At 44.7% G+C, this 25,162-nt stretch overlaps 2 protein-coding genes and 1 long non-coding RNA gene across 7 annotated transcripts; 1 reads left to right on the top strand and 2 right to left on the bottom strand.

Moving 5' to 3' along the window:
• Positions 1-158: 158 nt before the first annotated feature.
• pabpn1 (poly(A) binding protein, nuclear 1) lies at positions 159-7,141 on the bottom strand. 4 transcript variants are annotated; one of them, XM_023806089.2, is made up of 7 exons: positions 6,675-7,141; positions 5,088-5,196; positions 4,794-4,858; positions 4,543-4,649; positions 3,072-3,159; positions 2,795-2,946; positions 159-674 (listed from the first exon to the last, which is right to left on the bottom strand). In XM_023806089.2, the coding sequence occupies exons 1-7, from the start codon at positions 6,807-6,809 to the stop codon at positions 479-481; spliced, it is 852 nt and encodes a 283-aa protein (XP_023661857.1). In that variant the 5' UTR covers positions 6,810-7,141; the 3' UTR covers positions 159-478. The 4 variants fall into 4 exon arrangements, with proteins under 4 accessions (XP_023661857.1, XP_023661856.1, XP_023661859.1 ...); XM_023806088.2 differs by having other exon boundaries at positions 4,794-4,861; positions 6,675-7,140; XM_023806091.2 differs by lacking the exon at positions 6,675-7,141 and adding an exon at positions 6,282-6,414 and having other exon boundaries at positions 4,794-4,861.
• A 3,607-nt stretch (positions 7,142-10,748) lies between these two features.
• On the bottom strand, positions 10,749-20,603 carry LOC111840714 (uncharacterized). 2 transcript variants are annotated; one of them, XR_011992329.1, is made up of 5 exons: positions 20,550-20,573; positions 20,268-20,389; positions 14,853-14,900; positions 10,993-14,720; positions 10,749-10,883 (listed from the first exon to the last, which is right to left on the bottom strand). It is a non-coding gene; the product is annotated as an uncharacterized lncRNA (long non-coding RNA). The 2 variants fall into 2 exon arrangements; XR_011992328.1 differs by having other exon boundaries at positions 20,268-20,603.
• Positions 20,604-22,632: 2,029 nt separating this feature from the next.
• On the top strand, positions 22,633-25,013 carry thtpa (thiamine triphosphatase). Its single transcript, XM_023805847.2, has 4 exons — positions 22,633-22,912; positions 23,237-23,312; positions 23,419-23,982; positions 24,686-25,013. Exons 2-4 carry the CDS (start codon positions 23,243-23,245, stop codon positions 24,784-24,786), a joined length of 735 nt encoding a protein of 244 aa, XP_023661615.2. The 5' UTR covers positions 22,633-22,912; positions 23,237-23,242; the 3' UTR covers positions 24,787-25,013.
• Positions 25,014-25,162: the final 149 nt, after the last annotated feature.

A 25,162-nucleotide genomic window follows, 5' to 3' on the forward strand; every position in this document is an offset into this window, starting at 1 on the left:
CTCTGCTTGAAGGCATCAAATGAAACTGAGGACAGAAGAGAGCTTCAATTTAATAATCACAAGTGAATAGTCACTTTATGGGGATAAGTCCAATTGTGGAGAGGGGCCAAACCATAGCCAGTGAGGGAATTCATGCTCAGGAAAAAAGGGGACAAACGTCATTTACAACATTTTATTTTTTTTCCTAATTACATTTTTAATGGGTTAAAAAAAAACAAAAACTTAAACCCAAGCACTCCCCTGCAAAGAAAAAAAACCTCTCCAATGCCCCCCTTACCCACCCCCTTTCTGACATAAAACCACACCCCCCCCCCCCCCCCAACTCCTGCCAACTGCAGTTCCTGTTCCGAGTCTTCAGAGAATCTGGAACAGGACCTCTAACCATCACCACCTCAGTACCTGTATTCCTCACCCAGTTAAAACAGCAGCCATCTTAGCTCTCTATAAATAGGTGTGTTGGGTGTGACGTGACCTGTGTTCAGCGTTTACTGTTATAATAAATGCCCCCGGCAGCAGGCCTGTGGTCGCCTTGCCCCCCACCCCCACCACCCCACACAGACAGGATGGGGTGAGTGTGCATAGCGGGGGCAGAGAGAGACAGCGACGCCGCCGACACTGTGGGGGGCGCCGCAGCCACAGGCGGAGGGGTGGTCAGCCTCCACTGGTCCTGAAACCTGAAACGACAAGAAGTGATCTAATACACACAGAGGGGGGGGGACGTGTGTGGAAAGGGAGATGGGAGTGTCCAGTGTCCAGCCATGCCAGTCTGGTGTGGCAAACGCACACACTCACTCACACACACACACATGCAAGCACCAAGAGCAGCTGCTTACAGATGAACGAGGTGGGGAACTGAACCAGGAAAAAAGGAGGGAGGAGCAGAACAAACAGGGGAGCAAAAAAAGGGGTCACAAGAACACTCCCGTTAACACGTCCCCAGCATTGTCAGACCTCAGAGGCACCGTTTTCTCTACCATCACTTTTTTTATGTGATGTCACAGCCAAAGTGAGGGGGGGACACATCTGCAGCCTGAGATTACGGCGACTTCCCCAACAGGAAAACAGCACCAGATCTCCCTGTGGCCATCCGCACCTTACCAGGGCAGCTGCAACACCTCAGCGTGTGCACGTGCACACACACACACACACACACACACACAGACACACACAAACACGCGCTCGCTGCATACTCTCACACATGCTCACATGCACACAAACACGCTCGTAATCAAAATACTACGGCAGCCAAGTCTGTCCAGGATTTTTTTTTTCCTCTCCGTCTTTTTTTTCCTCATCTTTTTTTCTCTTCTGGGGTCCTCCTTTTTTGTTTTTGTTTTTTCATTCGTTTTTTGCAAGGGTAAAAAGGTGGTGACAGTAAGGTTGGGGGATTAGTAAGGGGAATACCACGATGTCGCTCGCCCTCGGCCCCTGGAAAAGAGAGAGAAAAAGAGGGTGAGTTTGTTTGGCTAAAAGAGACGGACACCAATTTTAGGACGATGGTGTGCCTGCGTGTCTGTGTGTACGGGCAGGGCTGGGGCAGAGATAATACAGAAATGCAACAGGGCCAGGGAATAGAAAGGATTTAGTATTTCCAGACGTTTTAGGAACTGAAGCATTTGTACCATAAAATGGTATACCAGTGCCACTGCTCATTTTGGTGTTAAAACACTTGTGCGGCTATATGCTGGTGAAGGCAGAAACAGTGAGATAAGTGTTTTTAACAGCTACATGTAGTTGAGAAGTTCTCCTCTAAAGGAGGGTGTTTAAACACAGCTCTGTATGTATATTAGACTGAAGCCACTCTCTCCCTCTTTCTCTCTCTCCATTTTGTGAGGGCATTTCCCTGCTGTTGGGAGAGATTGCAGACACCCCCCCCCCCCACAAGCACACATGCACGCACACCATGCCACCCAGCCAGTCCCCACATTCCTCACACACAGCCACCCCCGAACCCAGATACCCCCCAGCCCAGAAGGGCTCAGGCCACAACAAACGGGCCATCAGATGGACAGTCAGGTGAATATCAGGCTGCAGGAATGAACCCTCTAATCAGGAGCGAAAGCTATGCTGGCTCCTCAAGGACCATCCTGCCACCACTTTCATAAGAAATCACCAAGAGCCAAGCAGAACATCATGACCTAACTGACCAATGGGGAATGCATTTATCACTACGCAACCTGACAGGCCTGATCTGACTGACCTGATCCGAGTTACACAGCCTGAGGGGCCAGGCAGGCACCAGGTGAACAGCTCTCAAGAGGCAGGTGAACCATCTCTGGGAAAGGACAAGGCTGCCAACAGCCCTAAAAGCGCTGACCTGCTGCTCGCAATCACTGAACCATACCTACAATCTCAAGATAAATCAGTGCCTCCAAGCTGGAATTGACTGCACATTAATGAGTTTAACCAATTATACTAAAAGAAATACTGACACCAAAAATAACATTTTAGCCAGATTTACTGCCACCAGATTTACCTTTCCTGTCATCTGAAGCCCTGGTGATTATTGCACATGCGCGTCATATCATCGAGTCCCTATAGGAAGCTGAACCCTCCAACACACAATAACTCATCTTTAACCAAAGGAAACACTCATGCACCAACAGAAGTATCGCCGCAGAACAAGACATTGCCATGCACAGCCCTAGCTTTTCAACCTCTGCCAGTCAAAACAAAACTAAGATTTGACATCTAGCAGGGACTCTAATGAAGTGACCACATTAAATATGAGCACACTGACCTACTCTCATGGACATCCCGTAGTTAGTAAAGCGCAGTCCAAGCCAACACTCACCTGAAGGCCCGCCCTCTGCCTCGTGGGGGGGTGTACCCGCTGTAGTAGCGTGCCCGGGATGAGAAGTTCCCCCCTCGTGAGCGGAAACGAGCACGGGGAAACCCGCGGTCTGTGGTGCTGATGCCCGGCCGGTTGGTTCTCTTGGCTCCAACCTGAGGGACAAAGCCACGTCAGTAACCCGTCACAGTCTGCCTACACATGGCATGACGCACTGGGCCAAAGCGGGGGGTATCGGACAGCAGCCCCACGACTGGCACCACCTAGGCCAAAGACTCACCTTGATCTGCCTTCCCCTGAACAGAGACTCATCCAGTGCCATCGCCGTCCGAACAGACTCTTTGTCCGCGAACTCGATATAAGCAAATCTGCAGAAAAATCAGTGTCACTCATGCATAACAGGGAAGCCAGCACACAGACCTCGCAGCCGAACAGCAAAGATCCCACAACACATCCCATCTGAGCACCAGAAGACACAGCCAGAGCAAGGAGTTCTACTCCGGCTCATGAGGCCTCACAAGCCTTGTTTCCACCAGTGCAGTGCTGGTGCCGGACTTTTCCCCAATCCAGCACTGGTTCAATGCATTTCCACCGCAAAAAAATGGCCCTGTGTCAGAAAAAAATGGCTCCAGCACAGCACCACAGACAAGCTGGGATTGGAATACGGTACAGTCAATGAAAGTGAGATAGGCTATGGCGTCCAAACCTTCTGTATACCTGGAAATCCATAACGGATAGTTAGTCTAATAACTGCGGTGCAGGCATCGAAACAACTTGCCAGCTTATTAGCAGAATAAGGTTACATTGTTTTTTTTTTTTTATTCTGAGAAAGATGAATCTGCTGGCCAGATATAAATATATCGCAGGTCAAATAAATAGATAAAATAAAGGAAGAAATCATGAGGTGGACAGCAAGTTTTCAGCAGTTTTTAATGTTACTGCACAATGCTTAAAATGACAGCGGTAAAACAGCATGTGAGAATAAACTAACACACAGAGACGGGGGAGACTTTACGGAGACAAAATGTTGTAAAATTGCTTAAAATAATATGGATTGTATTTGCTGAAAATAAGATACTTTATGTAAAATATTAACTTGCACTAAAACACTTGTATAATTTAAATAAATTTAAATAAATGCAATGTTACACATTTTATTCTGTGAAAAACAGAAGCTCTACCTCCTGGCCAGATTTAATGAAGTATAAATATGTCACAGGTTGAATAAATAAAATATTGTGGCATTCGAGTGGTGAAGAGATCATGAGCTGGACTGCTATTAGCAGACTTTAATTGCACGGTCCTCAAAAGGACAGCGGTAAAACAGGTAAAACTCACTTAAACTGAGACGGGGAGCCTTTGCAGAGACAAAAGTGAATACAGGCAATGGAGACAGCGCAACAAGTCATACTCTGGAAACTTTTTTTCCCGTTTGTCAAGATAAATCCAAAAAACTAAAATTACAGATTAACCTCTACTTTACTTTCACTTAAGCCTACATAATATTTCTGTTCCGTTCTTTTCTGAAACCTGTGGAAATGCAACTGCAAATGAAACCTGTGGAAAGGCGCAACTTGAGAACCAGCCCAGCACTGGCATCAGCACCAGCACCACGTTGGTGGAAACGAGGCTACAGATCACAGCCATGGCAATGAACCTGCCACAGCAGTCACTGACACAGCTCACTGACCTCTAAATGTCACGGCATAGTGAGAAAGAGGTTGCGGAAACCCTAGGACCCAAGCACCTACCCTTTGGGATGGCCCGTGAACTTGTCACACAGTATGGTGACTCTGTTGACCGAACCGCACCCATGGAAGTGAGCTTCCAGCTCCTCTGCTGTCGCCCCGTAATCCACCTGAGCACAAAGTAGACAGGTAAGACAAATAATGACACCAGAACCATACACTAAACTGCTTCCTATGGGCTACATGTGCTTTTTACCTGCATAAACCACAGGACGAGCACAACAGTCTGGAGGCAAGCAACGGTACCAACTTACATTTCCTACATAGATTGACCTCCCATCAGCCTCCATTTTCTCCTCGAGGGACATAATTACTGGGCCTGCTAAAAACAGACAGCGTAAATGCAAGTTTCACACAGACAGCTCACAATGGTAGATGGCGTTGGGCGGGAAATCTTAAAATCGTTCCACAAGCCAAAGCCAGTCTTTCCAGGATGCACCCCCACACCTTACCAAGAACACCATCTCTTCCCACCCCAAGCTTGTTCTCCACAACTGAAGGCAGCAGAGGAGCAGGCAGACCCTCCTATCCCACAGCACCGCTCTCACCGGGTGGAGGGCTCAGGTTCATCTGTTTCTCCACCTCGTTCTGTAGCTCCTTCAGCTTCTCTGCTTCCTCCTCCATCTCTCGTACCCGGGCTTTTATGGCCTCCAGCTCCTGCACAGAGGTTACAGTTTAAATGTAACACTACCATTGGCCACATAGCTTCCAGCAACATGGTCCAACATTGGAATCTGCAGCGACACCGTGCACCTAGAACAACCACATATCTAAGTAAACCACCGGCAGGAGAAATGAGCTAAGACCACATCTACCAAGCTGGACTGCCGTGATCAGGATGGATCGGCAACCCAAGTGGTTGTAACCTGCCAACATTGAACAGTGCATCTTTCGCATGGCTATGAGATATACGAGTCGTTATAATCCACCTGGGTAGCACAGGAAGACCACTGCCACAGACGGCTGTAGAAGATCATGCCGGTCCCCCCCATCCATGCGGACACAGTCTGTGCTGCATTGCAGGGCCATGCAAGCTGACCCAGCTGCTCCTCTACACTCTTATTTCGGCGGTACCTGCTCCAAAGCACGTTCTAATGAGGCACAGCCGCAGCGGCCAGTAGGAGCTGATTCTCCCGATAGGGACCAGAAAACCGATTGGTCGTATATTTACAGATCCTCCGCATCGATGCTTTTGACAACAGATTTGCCCTGTAATTCCTCATCCGCTGATCAACTACAGTTTCACTGTGGTGTGATTCATCTGCCATTTGTAAGTGCTGAAGAACCGACTGAGATCCTAAGCTAGCGGAGAAAGGGCATCGCATACCAGTCCAGATTGCAGCGATGTCATAAACAAGCCGGCTGCAGAGCCCCGTGCAGGTCCCCGCTATGTTCCGTGCTGGACGCATTAAGAGCCATCGGGTCACCCATCACTGCTCAGCCTGCCACCAAAGGGCGGACCTTACAAACGCCTCCGTCCAGACCAGCCAGGGTCGCGCGGCCACCACCGTCCCGACCCCGCATCTCAACTCCACCCCCACATCGCGCAGGCAGCAATCATCCATAATGAGTCTGGCGCAGCCACCGCACCTAAACGCCAGTGCGCCTCCAGCAGGGCATCCCTCATCCGCCCTCCGCCTTCCTCTCGCAATTACGTTAATTAAAAACATCCCGGCTCTGAACTCCAAAACTAAAGGCAGAGAGTGTAGTGTGTATTTCCCGAGGCAAAGAGGCGTCTTTACCGTGAGCCGGTCCTTTCTCTGCGGGCGGACAAACTCACACTGCAGCAGCTACTAATGGCGGCCTGTCCTACCCTCGCCCCCTGTCTCTCACAATTCAGTCTCGCATTTTTGCAGCGAAGCCTCCCCCCTCCCACAAGATAGGCAGATCTGGCGCAGGGAAACCGACAGCGTCGCTGCGCCAAAATGGCGACCCGTGCGTCCAAGCAGCGCCGAGACGGTGAGTGTGGCTGAGCCACAATGGCGCGAGGGCCCTAGCGAGCGGCTCCAGTTGCACGAGGAGCAGCGCGAGATAACAATCACAGTCGAAACATGGACCGCTCGCAACTAGAGCTAATAGACGCACGAAAGAGGAGCCACGCGTATTACCACTAAGAAGGGGCGTCCCATACTCACCGGATCTTCCACAGAGGCCTCTCCCTCATCCAGACCAGGCTCCTCGTCGCCCACCCCTGTATCTTCCAGCTCCGGGTGTCCCGGATCGGAGTCCAGTAGCGACTCCTCCGTTAGCCCGTTACCGAACTCCGCCATGGCCAGACGCCGCCGATCCGACGCGCCTCACGGTCGCACTACGGGTATTGGCTCACGCGGGAGGGAAAGCGGCGGGAAGCGGCCGGCGACGCCGAATCGTATATAAAATACCCAAATCGCCGGCTGAGGGCTCGGCTCGCAGTATCGGTTGTCCCTTTGTGAAGGCCTTCAATTCAGCACACTTTATAACTCACATGAAGTAATGTGCGGCTGTGCTTATTAGAAACCCAACAAATTCCCCCCCAAAAAATTAAAAACCCCGAAGGTTTCTCCTCTCGAGCGCCGTGACTCCTGGAACAGAAATGGAAACTGGAGGCGGGGTTTCCCGCTACTGCGGTCACCAAATGGGTTGCTCATTGGTTCGCTCAGCATTCCAGACATACCCCTCAGCATTCTTGCGCCCTACCATTGGCCTGCTACCAGGTCATGTCAACACTCAGGGCAATTTCATCGTACCGTTGAAGTGCTAATTGGACGACATAAATGTCAATCACCGCCTACATCCGCTTCGTCCCATTAGCGCTACCTCCACGACAGCAGTGTTCATTAAACATATGAAATACTCCGGCGATAATGCCAGGTTTGGATCCACCCAGCCATAGCCATCCTTTACGGGGTAATCCCGAGAGCTTTCTTTAAAATACACTGGTAAAATATGTATATCGCCGAAAGCTAAAAGGGTAAACAGTTAAGAATATAATGTACATTTGTTTTCTTTTGTACCTGTAACCTATCAAAATCCTAATTAAGTAAATTCCCACCACAAAGCCTGAGAGGGGTTTCTTCTGGCAATGACAATGGTTGTTTAACATTGCTCTTCCAGGCAATTTTAGTCTTTGCCCTCGTCTCTCCTGTAAGCATTCACCCTATATTGGTTTACACGTGAATAATCCTTTTTTACAATGTAGAACAGACAATATGTGCACATCATATTTTCATTTTTCATGTTATTTGTGTTTTATCTGCAGCATATCTACCTTTAGCCAGACAAAAGATTAGAGGACCAAGTTTAGCAGCATTTTAAAACTGCAGGTTGAACGAGTATTTTGGTTTCATTTTAATCTTTAGAAGTTTAGACTGAAGAGATATCTTAATTTAAACCTGCCTATAATCTCCAGCCAAATGCAGATAATAGGTGCACCAACACAGTTATTCTGAAAAATCCTCAGTTAATTCACATTACTTGTGAGATCCATTTAATAAACAGCTAGCTCTATCAGAGCAAAAATCGAGATGGACTTGAAATAACAATCAGCGACTATCCAAAATGATAGGAACCAGACAATGCAATCAAACAGTTTTATTTCCTTTAGCATGAACCAAAGAACACGTGGCAGAGAGCAGAAGAATCTCAGAGAATATTCCAGCCGTGCCAACAATCCCATCCCAAGTTCAACTTCAAGTCATTGCTTAGGCAGGGCAGATAGTAGCATTTAATTAAAAACACATATTAAGCAAATGCAATAAAAGCAAAGTGATTAGACAAACCGATTAGAGCATCGGGCAAAGGCAGCGTCATACCCCTTCAGCACAGCGTGGTATCCCACTGAAGGACTGACTGCAGGCTCTGAGCACGGTTCCGCTGCTGGTCACCAGAGCTACGCTTCCCCGTTTGCAGCGATTTACAGAACATTATACTTTGAGACATCATAAAATGACTTCGTATTATCATTACCATCAATATAAGGTGATGTTACCATGTCTGGATAATAAATACAAAAGGTAATCAAGTTAAATCCATTCCACTCAACCTGGACAGGATCAAAACAAAAATTAGTGTGTCAATATTTTGTATTAAAAGACTAAATATTTTTTGGTTTTTCAATGAAAATAGAAGAAAATTTACAATTGTCATACTGTCATACTGCTCTGCATTTCAACTTAATGAAATTAAAATATGCACTCTTCTATATCAGCTAGTTTTGTCTCTCACCACCATCTTACTGTTCACTTTGTGTTTTGCAGTAATGTATTACATATCCAAAGGTGAGTCTGCTACCTTACAGGACACCAGAATGACCCCAATCTCATTAACACATTAGAATACCTCAGGGGAGAAAACATGTAATAATATATACAAAACCCCTGCTCTCTTTTCACAGTCTGGTACTGGTTTAAACAAGCCTGTCAGGACTACTGCCAGTGAGAAGCATGAAGAATGTCTTTAACTTCATTAAATTGGAAAATGTTTGACTAAGAGAAGGATTTGCAAAGAATGATTTTAATTTACAAGTTGACATATTATATGTACACATTTTTCCACAAAATTTCCTAAATTGGCACAAAAATATTTTTAATTATATGTAGTACAAGACTTTGGCTCAATGATTTTTTGTTCCAGGGTATGACTTTGCAGTGGTGAGCTCTGGTCCTTATATGGTTATTTGGTGTTCAGTGAAGGGATCCCCCCCAGACTTGGTGGTAAAAACAGTAGCAGATCTTAGGCTGATATTGTATGATGTGATAAAAATGCATCACTTAGGCTTCTCCGACAAAGCCAGAACAGTTTACGTGGGAACCTCAACCTTTTACCTATAACACCTCATACTCTGCTTTTGTCTCTAATCGTCACAAGTGTGTACAGGAGAGGAACCGCTTCAAGCCCGGGACCGGATTTCACACGGGTTACTTCCTGACAGCTCCATAATCCATCCATACATGGCCTTCACCAAATTATTAAGCCAAGCACATCTTGAGGGTAGAATTAACAAGCCTGAGTAACGCCAGAGAAGGTGGACCTGCAGTGCCTTTTCCAGCAGTGTGCAGTCAGAACTAGGCTGGATTGTCATAGGAATAGCTAGTTCTTCCCATTGGCCCCTAGTTATTTTTGGATGTGTGCCTTGCAGGACGATTTGACACCAGATAAGCTGCCCACCACAAACTCACGATTAAGCAACTGATTAAACACGCTGCCGTCACACTGGCAACATTAGTCTCAGAAATTGTTAAGTCATATGATTGCTGGGTAAGATTTTCAATTAATGATGCAAGTGAAGAGGCCTCTCTTTCTCTTTAAGCTGACATGCATCTTGTAAAGTGAAAAGCGCTTCATGTTTGCAGGCCACTGGCCTCAATACTCTGTGTCTATATACAGCTACAGCTGTTGACCCATCAATTGAGTAAGGTAAACCTAGGGAATATGATACAAGTGTTAGCTCAACTAATTCAGAAAAGGCATTTTAATTAGGCCTAACTAGGCTTAGCCGTCCTCAACATCGGAACGACTGACTGATGCTTTCATTTTACTTCTTAAATCCACAGTTAACATATTGCTGGTTTATAGTCCAAGGACTGCATATTTTATCTGATATAGCTTGTGCTTATTTGACAGTTTGCAACAATTAAGCAAATGTTTTGTGCTTAAACCACTATATTAAAACTGGGCTCTTATTTTCCTCCCACCCTGCAAGTAGCATTCAGCTCCTACTGTTAGTAGGAGCCCAAGTTCTAGCCTAGTTCTGCCAGCTCAGCATATTTTCAGAAAGCTACTAACATGACCAGAACCCAGGACCAGGTTAAAATGACACCACTGTGTATATGGAGTTTTAATACCATTAGCAATGTACCACTCAATTAGTACTAAGCTGGATCCTGCAGATGTCAAACAGAATACAAAAACATACAAATGCTTCTCTCCACTGAAAAGCAAAGATCCCATGGGTCCATGGTCTCTTTCAGCACCTTAAAATCAATGTATCAACTTGTACCACTGGTTGGAGAGAGAGGTGAAACCACTGGCAATCCAGAACCAGTACCAGAACCTATGCTAGTACCTTTGCTAACATGGGAGGGTAACTGTCCAAAGTTGCTGGCTTTCAATGCAGATAGGTGCTGAGAGGAGAAGACATGAACTCTTCCCGCTGCTCTGGATTCAAACCCAACTCTGCATACCTCACACCTTCCCTTTAGAGCCTCATGACTTGACTGGCCCACATCAGAGGGTCCTGATGATACCAGCAGCGTGAACTGAACTGGTTTGGGTAAGATGGGGCGATTAGCCCGAAGTGCTCTGTACTCAAGGTAGCCGCTTGAACCAAAGTTTACTCTGGATGACAAGTCCTTTGTATCAAGCATCTGCAAAAGAAGAAAGAGGAGGAGAGTGAAAACACATTCACATATCATACAATCAACATCAAGTACCTGTGGAAGTACCAAGCTGCACAGCTAGCAAGATGGGTCATACCTGCTTTTCCTGCTGGAGATACCAGCGCTTCTCCTTTGCTCGGGTGTTCTGGAACCATATCTGTATCACTCTCTGAGGCAGCTTCAGCTCCGAGCCCATTACCTCACACTCTGCTGCATTTGGATGAGGGCATATCTCATAGCACGACTGTAGAATGGACAGTTGCAAGTTGGTAAGGAGAGTCCGTGGTCGGCGAGGAATGCATTGCTGCAGGTTGCTATTGCATTGTATCCCTGGATTGGACGAGAACACAGGTGGACTTGACATTGAGATTCTGGATAAATAATTGTGAGAGGGAAACCCCATCTGTTCATTTGGCGTGTTCATACTTAACGCAGCTTTGGTAGTCCAGTAGAGACCACGTTGTTTTTGAGAATCAGAGTGCTTGCCCACAGGTGTTAGGGGTACTTTTGGTGCCATTCGACTGGTGGATCCTGGCCCAGAAATATGACTCTCTGGCTCATCTTCCTCATTATTTTCCTTTACCTTATCATGCAGTTCATCATCTTTGTCTCTGTTGCATTTCTGAGGTGAGCGAGGAGGGCGAGTCTCTATTATTGCAAATGGGACAGAGAAATTTGAGGCTTTGGTAAAGGATTTAGCCTTAGGAGAAGATCGCTGTGTGCCAGTCTTTGACACTGTGAGACTTTTGACATCTGAGGAGGAGCAAGGCATAAGTTTTGCATTAGCAAAGCTTTTGGTCTCTCTCTCTACATCTTTAGTAAGTGGTGTTTTTACACAAGAATCCACTAAACTAACATCTGCCGTTACCCTACAGAGTTTGCGGTCACCCGTGTTTGGATTTGTGCCTCTAGATAAGACCGGTGATGAAAGTGGCCAGGTGAACTTTATCAGAGGCTTGCCCACAGCTGCCAGTGTGCCACTGCCAAGAAAGCGGACTTCCCCTTTCCGTTCACGAGCTCTCATGTTCTGAAACCAAATCTGGACAACCCTCTTCGGAAGTTTGACCCATTCTGATATCCGCTCAAATTCATGCTTTGCAGGATTTGGTTCTTTGAAGTAGCAACCATAGAGCACATCTAACTGTTCAGGTTGAATGATTGTTCTGGAACGCCCCCGTAATAGTTGAATATCTCTACTAGTATACTTCCTCTCTTCTTGCTGTTCTCCTTTGCTCTTTTTTTCCCTCTTACCATTATTGATTTGCTCTGCAGTCTTGATGCCCTTGTTTATTTTATTAATGCTACCGTTGAGAGACATGGATGCTGCAAATGTACCCTTAGGTTGGACATGGACCACAATAAGATCTGATGTTTCAGGAGCGCCCTTTGATACTGCATTCAATCCAAGTCTCTTGAATAACTGGTTTTGCTCTGGGATCTTATTAGCAGACGTAGAAGTGGATGGAGCTGACACTGGGCTGCAATTCTTTCCAACACTGAGGTCTAGGGCAGACTCATTGTCATCTTTGCCATATGGGGTTTGGCATGGAGCTGTGTGTCTGGCAAGCAGTGGTGCCTTCAAGGGATCACAAAAGAGGTGAGTGGCTAGCGGTCTGGGTAGGATTGGGCGTTTTCCTTGATCTGGTTTGGCACCTTTAGAAATCCCCAATCCAACCACCGAAGGTGGTAGTGAGAGAATATGAGGACTTAAGAATGGTGTGATGACAGGAGCAATGGAAAAAGGGAGAGAGGCACCAGTAGTGATCCTGGACAGATTGCCCCGTTCAAATGAGAGTGGAGGAGCAGGGGAGTCTGACAGAGTTCCCAACTCCAGGTTTACATCAGGATCCAGCTTCTCCTTCTTAATATTCACCAGTTCCTGTTCTACAATCATGTTGCTCCTCCACTTTCTCTTCCTGAAAGTTAGCCTGTCGTCTTCATCTTCATCTGACAGGAGTACCTTTCCTTCCCCTGTAACTTCCTCCTCATCATGATTTCCTACTTTGACTAGGTTGCTTTGTTCGTCCTGCTCAAGGCTGCTTTGACTTTCCTCATCTGTTACAGTGGCCACAGTGTAAAATTCTTCCTGGTTTGACTCAGAAGTGTGACAGAAGTTTTCTTGGCCTCCAATTTCTCTGTTGTTTACATTTTTATCATGGTTCCTCTTCCTAATATCTTTACTGTGGTCAACTGCAATAGTGACTGGATGGATGCCATCCTTCCCTTCTATGCTATTCTGTCGCTCTTTAGTCTTTTGAACATCCCCAAACCACGTGTGGATCTCCACCACACTGAGTCCCACCTCCCTGGCCAGTTCCTCACAATCCTGCTGGGAAGGGTCAGCTACATCTGCTTGGCTCTGGGACTCAAGGAAAGCCCGTAACACCTGTGATTGAAAGTCTGACAGCGTCAATGGTTTAGTTTGGGAAGATTTCAGATCCACACCAGTATAATCCTGAAGAGCCACCTCAGACAGTTTAGAATCAGTTCCAGGCAGTGTGAAATGTGGTTTTACGGCTCTGTCTTCAGAGCTGAATTCGAGACTCTCAGTTAAGCAGTGCTTTGCGCTTATGTCAGTGTGAGAGTTCTGCAGATTGCTGCTGGGTCTCAGGGAAAATTGAAAGTTTGTGGTACTAAGTTGAGTGTTGCTGGATGGGGATGTGCTACAAGGCAGTGGGGCACTCTGAGGGAGGATTGTGTCACGAGAAGATCGGAATGCCAATGGACTTTGAGGAACCGCTTCACAAGGTACTGCAATTTGCCGTTCACTATTTTGACACGGTTTAAATTGCATCTGCACTCCATAATTTTTTGTGTCTGTTGTGTTCTCTCCACCCATCCCATTTTCTTCTCCATCCTGAACGCCCCCCTTCTTGGTATATTTTAGGGGACTTCTGATCCCGATGCCCTTGCTCCCTGCACACTCCTCTTTTATCTTCTGGCCTGCATAAGTGTCCTTCAGTGACAAGTTTGCATTCTCTGGCTCCAAATGCACTCTGTCACTGGCTTTTTTATATACTATCTCATCCACACCTTCTGCAATGTCCTCTGCTTTTTCTATCATCTTTTCTTCAGATGAGGTTGAGTGGGCTGTAGAAAATTCTACTGATAGTCCCAAATTCTGTATGCCATGGGTTTTTTCTGCCAAGAGAACTTGCGCAGAACTCAAACTCGGAGTCAAAACTTGACCAGGTGCACCTGGATTTAGATTCTGGTTCTGCGTCTGAAGGCTGCTAATGGACAGGGACAGAAACTCCTGCTGCGATGTGACCCGAGGCAGAGGGATGGTGGAGGCACTAGTGCTGGCACTGGCGTTGTGGAGCGAGAACATTATGGAGGGTGAGGTGGACATACTGGTCGCAGAGTTTATAGCACAATTTGTAGATGAGGTGTTAGCTTTAGCGTTTCTCAAATTCTCTGTTGTACAGCTAGATGGACGGTCAGCATTTCTGCTGCGCGTCTGGTGCAATACTGACCTCAGGTGACTCTTCAGGCTGATGGAGCAGCTATAGGAGACGCAGCAAAGTGCACACTGATAGGGTTTGCTTGACATGTAACCAGGAGACCAATTTAGCTTTGGACAGGAAGTTGAAGGGGTTTTAGTGTCATCTTCACCATGGTTTTCAGAAGATCCTGTTTGCATCCGACAGAGATGGACGCTCAATTTTCTTTTAGGAGAGAACATCTCCAGGCACACGTTACATTTAAGACTTCTGGGACACAGAAACTCATCTAGTTCAAGGTCTGTATGGTTTTTCCTAGTGGTCAGGTTGTTCTTGTGGGGCTTTTGTGCAGTTCAGATGTCTTATGAAGTTCAGTGTGTGTCTGACAGAGAGGGAGAGATGTCACACAAGAACACTGTGAAATAGGAGGCCATCTGATATACTCGTATGTTATACAATAAGACAGGAATGGACAACAAAGATGGACTGAGATGGGGAAAAAATATATTCCCACCTGTTCTTTAGCTTTGTCTTCAGAATGGTCTTTCTATACTGGTATAGCCTGTACAAAGGGGAAAGGGGAGTTATTGAATAACACAGATATGTGGAAAAACAGAACAAAAAATGCAAATACAAAAATGACAGCAGGGCAATGGCACCATCTTTCTGAATTTATAGCTTTGTTGGAAATCGTAGGACAGGAATGAACCAAGGACTTCCTACTTATTCAAATGAACTGCCATAATGCAAATGTAATTATTAGACTTCATTACACTCACTAGGAAAAATTAGAAAGGAGACTTAATGTTGTAAGTTTGTTGAAGTAATTTGGTTGTTGGGATTAATGGATTTAACCACAAACAGTTCACAGTGAGCAAGAAAAGGTACATTTAAGTGGAATATATTTTATGTCAGGGGTGCCGAAACAGTTGATCAGTCAATTCTCAATTGTGCGTCACAAGTGTCCGTGCCCATTTTTCAGTGTGCAACTAATCGTGTTCTGTAAACATTTAGCAAGAAAACATGTCAGAAGCCAAGAGATCAAAAACATATTTTCATTCAGAGTGGGAAGACGATTCTTTTTTTGTTTACTCAAATTCAAAGTCCATAGGTCTTATATGCGAGCGTGGCTTTACTGAAGAAGGGCAATTTGGAGCGGCATTTCAAAACAATGCACAACAGCTAGGAGACCGAGTTCCCTGCTAAAATAGCCATATGCAGCCAAAAAGTGCAAGAACTGAAAAGTCAGTTACCAGCACAGCAGTCAATTTTTACCTGCTGCATCTTCCCAGTGCCAGCGGTCCCACTAAGGTAGAGAAATACATGTATTTACACTTTTTCAATTTGGAGAATTACCTGGATTTGTGTGGATTTGCTGTGTGCATGTTAACTATGTAGAAAGGCAATAGCTAGAGTAATAATAGAGTAAAAGAGTAATAGCTATGGTGCCCTATTTGAACTGGTAAATCTCGGCACACTGCACACTTGAAAAGTAGATCTTGAGTTAAAAAAGGTTGGGCACCTCTGCTTTAGGTTCTCTTATCTGGTTACTGGCTCTACATCTTATAGCCACAAATGTAAAGAAACCATTCAGCCCCAAAGCATTTCATGTGGGGGGGGGGGGATGGGGGAGTAGACTGATCTCAAAGGGGCATGATGGGAATGCTGCAGACAGGAATCACTGTGTTCTAAACCCACGGTCCAACCAGGCAGGGTTCGATGAACACCACCCAGCACCTGCATGCTGAAGGCTGTACTGTGGTCAGTGTGATGGAGCATCCCTATGAAGTGACATCACCAGAAGCCCGCATGCAGTTCAGGAGGCTGGCCAGCACATACGCGCACACACTCACACTGCTTCCAGCAGCCACTCCAGGCAGAGAGGAGCCACGCTGTGTCACCCAGCCAGATGAGGAGCCATGGCCTCCTGGGAGTGCCTGATCCTGCTAACACAGGGGGCAAGACCAGACCAGTGTCCCACCAGGCATCTCACCCTGACAGGGGCACAGAAGCACTGAATGAGGGAACCAGCAGCCGTTTACGGCAGTGTTTCCCAAACTGGTCCTTAGAGACCCCCAGACAGTCCTTGTTTTTGCTCCCATCTCCCTGCTAGACAGTCAAAATTCCTGCCCTACCAGGAGCTAAGAGGAAGCAAAAACTTGGACTGCCTGGGGTTTCCCAACTGTGTGTTAGTCTGTGTCAGGGTTGGGCGATATCATATCTATATTATATCGCGCATGCGCAATAATCACCAGAGCTTCAGATGACAGACGGAGCATTTGGCCGGACGCCAGCTTTTCCGTGAAATACGGCCAGTAATTTACGCCCATAATTTGGTAAGAGGATTAGTAGTATGGCTAAAATATTAATGAGATGCGTTTTGTGGTACCCAAAAGTTAGTAATCTGTATAAACTTTATATTTCTTAAATTCGATTAGCGGAGCACCCCACATAATACTGTTCTGGTATACTACGGTTTGGTATACTACGGTTTGTATACCTCAGTGCAATATGCACTGAAGCCGCGGTGAAGAAGAGCAGCCACGATATCTTTTAAAAGAGGAGATCTTCTGGATAAACAAGGTAAAAAGACGTTGGCGGTGTGGTGGTACTTTTTGCAGTTCAAAGTCTGACATTTATGAAACATAAGGATATGTTGTATTTATACTAATAATGACTTTTGGACGTCATACAAAGCCTCATTAATAATTTAGCTATACTACTAAACTGCTTAAATTGTGGGCGTAAATAAATGTCCGTATTTCACGAAAAAGCTGGTGCATGATCAAATGCTTCGTCTGTCATCTGAAGCCCTAGTGATTATTGCGCATGCGCGATATAATGTCGATATATCGCCAAGCCCTAGTCTGTGTGGCCAATGTCAAGAAGTAAGCTAATCTTCCTTCACTGTGTCCTGACAAACACATGATGTTTCAGTTAAATCCTGCACCAAACATGACAGGATCAACTTATCCTGGCCTCAGTGGCACTCTACCAAAATCTTCCCTTTCAACCTTGTGGCCAACATGAAGTTTTTCCCTCTCATGGCTTTGACCTGGTTTTGAGTTACCCCCTTAGATGCCAACACATGGCATTTTTAACAGCAAGCTTTAGCACGTTAAAAGCTCAGCCATTGTCAGGCTTGGCTGGCAGAATCCTGGACAGCCACCAAGTGGTAGTTAAATTACTAACAGCAGCCCACTTAATCACACAACTAAAGATGGGGCCATTCTCACGGTGATGACAAACATCCATACCACAAGGGAAACTACTCCATTGGCACCCACATATAAAACTCAGTTACTACAATACTGAAAAAGGAGCAACTTTACTATCCATTTCTGATGTTTTAATCAGTAGGGTCATACTTCTGACACATGTGGCAGGTTTTACACTTCAGCCCTTTTCAGTTAACCTTGTGCGGTGCTTCTAATCTCCTCCGGGTTAATTAAGACCTTGGGTGGGACACCATGGCTACTGTGATGGCAGGAGAGGTCCACATGCCACCAAGCCAGAGAAACAACAAGAGCGGCTGTCGGGTGAGGCTGTTTCCCCAAACTGAGGGAGGATCGAGCGCATTCATGCATCATTTAACAGGGGGACAGATTCTGTTACACAAGCCAGCCCACTTGTTCCAGCTTTCTGACCTACACATGTAGTCGTTAGTCTCCTACAGTGAGCCTCTGGAAGCAAAAGTAAGCCCTAACATTCAGAAAAACAAACACCACCATCGCCTCACTCAACAAAAACATGCTAAAGACACCAAAACCTTACAGTGAGGCTAGTCTACTACTGTCCGCATTTCATTTCAAAACATGAGAAATCATCTCCAAGAAAATCATCCTTTAACTTGAGATAAACAGTCCTTCCCTCTCAAAAGGCTGACAAACACAGTATCAGATTAAATACCTACTCAGTTTTCAAGCATGAAGAACTCTAATAACTGGAATTCTCCTGAACAGTTCTTAATTATAGTTTATATTTTACACTCCACAAAAACTACAAGGGAAAAAAAATCAATTAACAGCACCCCAGCCTGCTTTTTAACCAAATACCTGTCTGTAATCTAAAAGCAATTCTGGGCACATCAAAATCACCACGTGATTTCGAAGCAGTACCAGTAACCTGGATAACAGATTTTTGCACAGACACCCCCAGAAAAGCAGAGCTGTCCTACCCTCTGCCTAAGCAGCTGAACTTACAGAAAGAACCAGATGAAAGCAATGAAGACATAATTATACTTTGTAAAATTAAGTTACTACCATTTCCTGGTTATGGTCCACCCTGGGGTGCATCGGGTATGCATTAGGACATCTGCTTTACAGTTACCCTCAATTTACACAAGACATAAAAATATAGGACAAATATTTTAAAATACATTTCAAATTATCAAGTGACAAAAAAGCCAACCTTTCACATTTTAGCTTGACAGAGCAGTACATACGTTATTTCATTATAATTATATTATAATATATAATTATTATTGGCAATCTTAAGAGGCAGCCGAGACGCTCCGCTGCAGTGTCATTTAAGTAGGTGCGTAAATGAATTACCGTGGCAGGTCTCATGACTTGAAGATGAATAAACGACAATGTGGAGTTTCTCTCAGCCCAGTGCGTGCGTACCGACGCACGGCTCTCCTCCCATCCAAAGCTGCGATCTTTAGTTTCTCCCTCTGAACGGTGCCGGTGCCGGTGCACAAACGGCCGTGCAACCCACCCCGCACCGGCCGCTGTCCTGTGAGGAGACCGAGGCCTCTAGCGGCTCCATGGCCAGAATCCGTGCCTTAAAAAGGCGCAAAGGACATATCCGAACACCCCTCTACCAGCACTCCTCCATCATCGAGCCTCTGCAACCCCTCCAATCATCGCACGCTCTAATTATGCATGTATTTAATAAATATCAATGCAAATAATTTTTTTTTCCATCTGGTGAAAAGTTTGTCCGACATACTAATCCAAGTGCTGAGAATCGATGAAACTGGGAGCAACCAAACAGAGGGAGACTTCAGTTTTAAGATTTCCTCCTTAACATTGTCCCAGTGTACAATGAACCATGGTGGCCTCTCAAATGCATGCCGTTACCGGAGCCCAGAGAGCAGTTAAAGAGCGCTTTTAATTGCAATCTAATTAAGGTGTTTACCTGGCTAGCGACACACTGCAGCGTGCTCCTCTCTCAGCCTGTGTCCCCTCCTTCATTAGTTTTTTTTTCTCCGCGTGTGTCCACCGCCCTTCCCCTATTCCCCCTTTTCCATATTTTTCCCACTTCTTTGTTAGTAAACACAGAACAGCTGCCCCGACAGATGAAGGGAAAAATGCATAATACTGAGAAGTTAAACCGCAAAATCCACTGAACAGTAATAAAAGATGTTTCTATCCCATGATTTACCAATGAGCGATTTACACTAGTTTAGGATTCTGCGTCTCCTGCAGCCTCTATTTTGCCCTCCTTTAGCTGTAAAGTTTAGAGCTAGGGGTACTAGCGCCAGAGGTTTGGGGGTATAATAATAGTAATAATAATAATTGATCGAAATAATAATTAATGATCGAAACGCCTTTAATATACTCCAAAAGTACGTCACACGCTTTAGAAGTTGGAAAGGTTGGCAGTTGAGATACTAAATCGTGGCTTGTTAAACGGTTATAAATTAAGTACGTTTTCCACTGTATGGGGTGTGCAGAAATTTAGCACCGTGTCTTTTGCTGGGTTGGTGGCTCTGCATCCTATTTGATCTTGATGTCCCAAGTTAGTACATTACTTTTTTGTTTTGCTTTTATTACAGTACATGGGACTTCAATTCTACGTGTCCCATGTGTTGCTGTACCTGCCCGTTACACTACGTTCACACAGCCGTCTCTGGAAAAGGTATCAACGGCTAAGAACACCTTTTACTCAGAAAATAACATGGATTTTAAAATGGAAACCTTACGTTCTGCAGCAGGTGAATCGTGAGCACCCATCAGGTCTGAATCAACGAAGCCTCGGCCCGTCCCGGTGGCTCCCACCGCCATCCTCTCAATGGGTCCCACCTGCGGGTTGCAGGTTCACGTGCTGCGGGAAATGACCGCAAAGCACGCTGCAGCTACGAGCGCCTGGGTTCGCTGTTTGGGAAAGAAATGCAGCACCAAAGAATCTGACGAGCACCTAGAAAAGGAGCCGTCAGCTACGTCGATAGGAGTGGACGTTTGGGAGGTGTGGAGATGTTAATTACCAACACAATGGTGTTAAGTGGGGCAGCCAACATGCGGCAGGCCTGCGTCATTTGTACTGGGGGGTATTCCAGAAAGCTTGGTTAACTTACCATTTGGTAAATCTTAACCTCTGGGTTGATATACCCCAAACCCGCATACCATGAGTATGTCGGTTCCAAAACACCTGAGAAGAGTAAGTTCAATCAACCTCCTATTGGTTACCCAGAGTTAATGCGCGTGCACCGTGCATACATAAAGACGTTTTCAATTGATCGCCGATTTCACGAGTCAGAATGGAAAATCAAAGTGAAAAAAAGAGAGCGGCATACTTCACATAGGCGGAGTTGGAAGTTTCAATGCACGCATATGAGGAATTCAAGCCAATAATAATGAAAAAAGCAATACGGCTGCATCGGCTAAAGAAAGAGAGTTGGCTTGGCAATAAATAACGGACAGAGTAAATGCGTGTGTATTAAATTGCAAATTTGACATCGCCTCCCCTTTTATTATAATGCAAAATGATTAAACACGTAACCCTTCCGCATCCTTTTGACTGTTAAATCACTATGAAAGCATTTACTTTTCCTGCCATTCATTTCTTTAGGTTAAAATAACAATGTGTATCGACTAGGAATATATGGTTTCTTATTTAATAAGGTGTAATCCTTCTGGAGCCAGAAGAACTTTGAGCCAAGTCAAAATGAAACACAAAAGGTAATATTTGATTACACGATCACTGAACTATTTATTAAACACGATTTAGTATATTCTTTCTGTCATGTAGCTAATAGAAAAAAGGCTGAAGCCCGTCTAACTGGCGGGGGCCCACCACCACCTCCCCTTACCCCATCTGAGGGCAACCAGTGGTAACCAGCATTGTACTGTCCTGTAATGATTACCTATAGTTAGTGGAAAAAAGTAATGAGTTTGATGATTTTAACAAGGCAAAAAATTAAGGATACAAAATCAAGTTACCTGCACATTGATACTATGAATAGATTTCCTATTAACATAGTCTCCCTCATTTATTGAAGGAGCTTTAATAGGAATGTAGGTGCCATCAATGCACCCAATTATGAATGAATGAATGAATGCCTTTTATTGTCACTTTACATGTATTACATGTATTCCAAATTACATTTGGAAACCCTGAAATAGAAAGTCATATAGGGAAGTATCAAGTGTGTGTGTGTGCAGGATGAATACATGTAGGCTATAGATATAAATAGTATGACTATATATTAAATATGCATCATAGATTTTACTACAAAGGACAAACCTACCACTCTGTGGAATTCCTCTTTAATAACACGCAGAGCTTTATGGACAGGGAACTGTATAAACGTGTGTAAGAAGCGTTAAGTACCAGACATACTGTGCGAACGGCTCTACACACAGTTGCCTTTCCTATATGCTCTGCGTCGCCCATATTGTACAAAAAATGCCCTGACGCAAAAAACCGAAGTGCTATGCACAGAATGTTTTCTGTGCTAAGCGCAGACCCGCGGTTTGGGTTTGTGACATTTGCAATATGCGGTTTCAAGAGATGTTAAGTAAATGAACGATTCTTTTGAAAACTGATAACGCTTTTTCAAATAATCATTAGGAAATGACAAGACATCAATACGCGGTCTTATAACTCTCTCCCGGCGAAAAAAACCTTGTATAATTTATGCCTCCACGTTCACAGGATCGTCATCAAAAGGGCACGCCATGCTCAGTAACCTTCTGCAACAAACTTACCCTGGAACATAACCTGCTCAGTAGCAGGTTATCTTCAGAGAGTAAGCTGCTATGGTTACGTACATACCCAGAAAGTTAACCTCCGTTTTTGGAACCGAAAGTTGAGGTTATCCACTAACTTACCCTTAAACTTACCCGGGTATGTCACATAACCTGCTTTCTGGAATACCCCCCTGGTGGGAAAAAAAATAAACCAGAGTTTCAGTTGCTGTTATTTATTTAGTACAACTAATAAACTAAGGAAACGCCACCATCGTAAGATAAGCGAAGTCTCAGCCTTTTAGTAAAACGGTCCGGCTGTTTTCAGGAGGCTCTCGTTGGTCACGGGGAACGTCTGCCGTGGTGGGAGGAGTCAGAGGCGCATGAAACGACGCATGACGCATGCACGTCACGATGCATTTTTTTTTACCGCCGCAAGCCCTCTGCCACTTAACGGCGTTTTGATTTTATTGTAATTCATATCATTAGCAATTTATTTAAGTTAAAAGTATACCAGATTGGGCAATTGTTTATACAATTTTTTCCTGTTTGTATATTTTGATGGATTGAGGCTTAGTCACATAACTCACCTGTCGATAGTTCCGATAAGGTTGGCGTAGGGCTGTCCTTACTCCGCCAGTTTGAAATCCCGCGGTCACAGGTACAGTTTGCATTCTTATTACCGGTGATGTATACATTAATTTGCTCGTATTATACTCTAGCAAGTAAAAAATAAACTATGGTATCATTATTCTTTAATGAGTATTCGTTAGTCAGCATGCATTATTGGGAAACCGAGATTGCAACGGTTTGGGAAATTAGCGAACGATGTTGTGATTTTATTAACTGAATATTTTAAATTATTTTTATATATTCTAATCTCAACAGACGATATTCTCTACAATTAATACATAAATCAGACTTGCTTGATTGTCTAAATGTTAATTTTGTGTTGTTTTTCTTTTTTTTAACTGCTTCTACTTAGGATACGATGAGTGTGGAAGTGGAGAGGAAGTTTGTGTGTGATGCCAACATCCAGGACAAATTAAGAGAAATTGGAGGTGTGTCCAGGAGTCAGACTCTGGTAGAGTATTTCTGTGCAGAGATCTGAGAAACGGCATCATAAATGTCTCTTTCTGTGTAAGTCTGACTTGTCTTTCTCTGCAGCGGTGTGTGTTGGGCAGTGCCAGTTTGAAGATAAGTATTTTGATACCCCAGCCCATCACCTCACCCTCAGAGATGTCTGGCTGCGCTGCCGGCAGGGATCATGGGAACTCAAATGTCCGACGCAGGAAAGTGGGAACCCAGAACTGGGCCTGTGCTCTCGTTACAGAGAGATAACCAGCCTCCCTGAGATTATAGCTAAAGTAGAAGCAGTCATAAAAGAGAGTAGTGGAGATGAAAAGCATGATACTGAGCAGGCTGAAGAGCAGAAAAAAGCTGACAGATATGATCAGAGAGCAGCTACAGAGATGAAGCCTGGGAAAAAAGAATCGGGTGAAGGTGGTTTTCCGTCGTGGCTGGGCAAACTTAACCTGCTGCCGTTTGCTGTGTTCACCACCAACCGGTGTTCGTTCAGACTTGACGGGGACACCGACCTGGGGGGAGTGCGGGTGGATCTAGATCAAGCTGATTTTGGGTTTTGCATTGGAGAAATAGAAGTTCTGGTTCCGGACGGAGAAGAGATGCATTCTGCGCTGGAGAAGATTGAGAGGACTGCCCATAGGCTGGGTGAGACACAAAGAGCATTATCAGTGTCTTGTGTTGTGCTTTGGACTTTAATCTTATATAAGGTGCTTTCACACTGAAGTTCAGGAACCTGGTCCCTGGTTACAAGTCCCTGGGCTATCTCGACCAGGAACGTTTGTAGCTCCTGGTCATTTTCATGTGTCACTTCCACACCACACAACAAAACTGGGATGTTTATGCTAAATAAGCATGGGAGATTAAAAAAAGTTTGTAGGTTAAACTACACATATAATTTTACTTACATGACTAATGAATTTCATTAAATGTAATTGAGGTACAAAAATAATTCCATCTGCTCAATTTTTGCTCTATCTTTTTTTTTGCAATTCTGGATAAGTTCCAGGTTAGCAGGGGTGTTTGTGGTCAACCAATCAGCAAGCTATGGCTGTAAGTGCCTCCCCAGAATGAAAAGTACCTGGTCTGTAGTAGGGACTATAAAATGGTTCCAGAACTTCCTCTGAGCAACTACAATCGGGCCAAGTTCCTGCAATGTGAACGCGACAAAAGTCCCTGGTTCGGGGAGAAAAGGTTAAGGTTCCAGAAAAAAAAGTTCTAGCCATATTAATGCACCTAGAGTTAAGACCAGTTTTTGACTGTTTCTTTTTGTAATGACAATTCATTTTATCTGTTTTTTAGTTGGCCTGTTAGTGTTTCAGTAATCCCTCTTTCTCCTTTTCTTTTCAAGGTCTGTCTGGTGATAAAAGAGTCCCAGGAAAAATGAATGTCTACTTGCAAAGATATTGCCCAGAACACTTCAAGGAATTATTCAATGCTAACATTTTGTGACAGAAACCTTACAATCTAGATAAGGTAAAACAAAATAGATTGGCTAGTTAGCCACATTCAAGGAAATATGTAGCAGATATTGGTAGTATTGATTTTACATTCATGAGCTTAACTACACAGTGCCACAAATGTGTGTTTAGCAGAAAAGGGAACTTGTGTAATCTGAAAAAAATTCTGAATATAATGTAATTGCTGAACATTTAAAAATAAATGTGTATATTCAGTGAGTACTTTAGTATGTACACTTGTGTGTTGCTCCAAAAAGCAAATAATGAAATTGCAACTTGATGCATACATCATGCAGACAGGATCAGAATGTTCACATATGGTTCAACACTGAAATATAAAGACTAAGATGTTTAATCTAAGTGATTCT

The sequence above is a fragment of the Paramormyrops kingsleyae genome, chromosome 1 (genome assembly GCF_048594095.1).
Source record: "Paramormyrops kingsleyae isolate MSU_618 chromosome 1, PKINGS_0.4, whole genome shotgun sequence".
Lineage (NCBI taxonomy): Eukaryota > Metazoa > Chordata > Actinopteri > Osteoglossiformes > Mormyridae > Paramormyrops > Paramormyrops kingsleyae.

Bases quoted from the DNA above. Each gene is read 5' to 3' on its own strand.
- thtpa (XM_023805847.2), top strand. From the start codon at position 23,243: ATGAGTGTGGAAGTGGAGAGGAAGTTTGTGTGTGATGCCAACATCCAG. The intron at 23,313-23,418 runs GTGTGTCCAGGA...CTTTCTCTGCAG, and splicing joins CAAATTAAGAGAAATTGGAG to CGGTGTGTGTTGGGCAGTGC. The intron at 23,983-24,685 runs GTGAGACACAAA...TTTCTTTTCAAG, and splicing joins GAGGACTGCCCATAGGCTGG to GTCTGTCTGGTGATAAAAGA.
- pabpn1 (XM_023806088.2), bottom strand. From the start codon at position 6,809: ATGGCGGAGTTCGGTAACGGGCTAACGGAGGAGTCGCTACTGGACTCC. The intron at 2,947-3,071 runs GTGAGTCTTTGG...TTTGTCCCTCAG, and splicing joins TCAGGGGAAGGCAGATCAAG to GTTGGAGCCAAGAGAACCAA. The intron at 675-2,794 runs GTGAGTGTTGGC...TTGTCGTTTCAG, and splicing joins GGCAGAGGGCGGGCCTTCAG to GTTTCAGGACCAGTGGAGGC.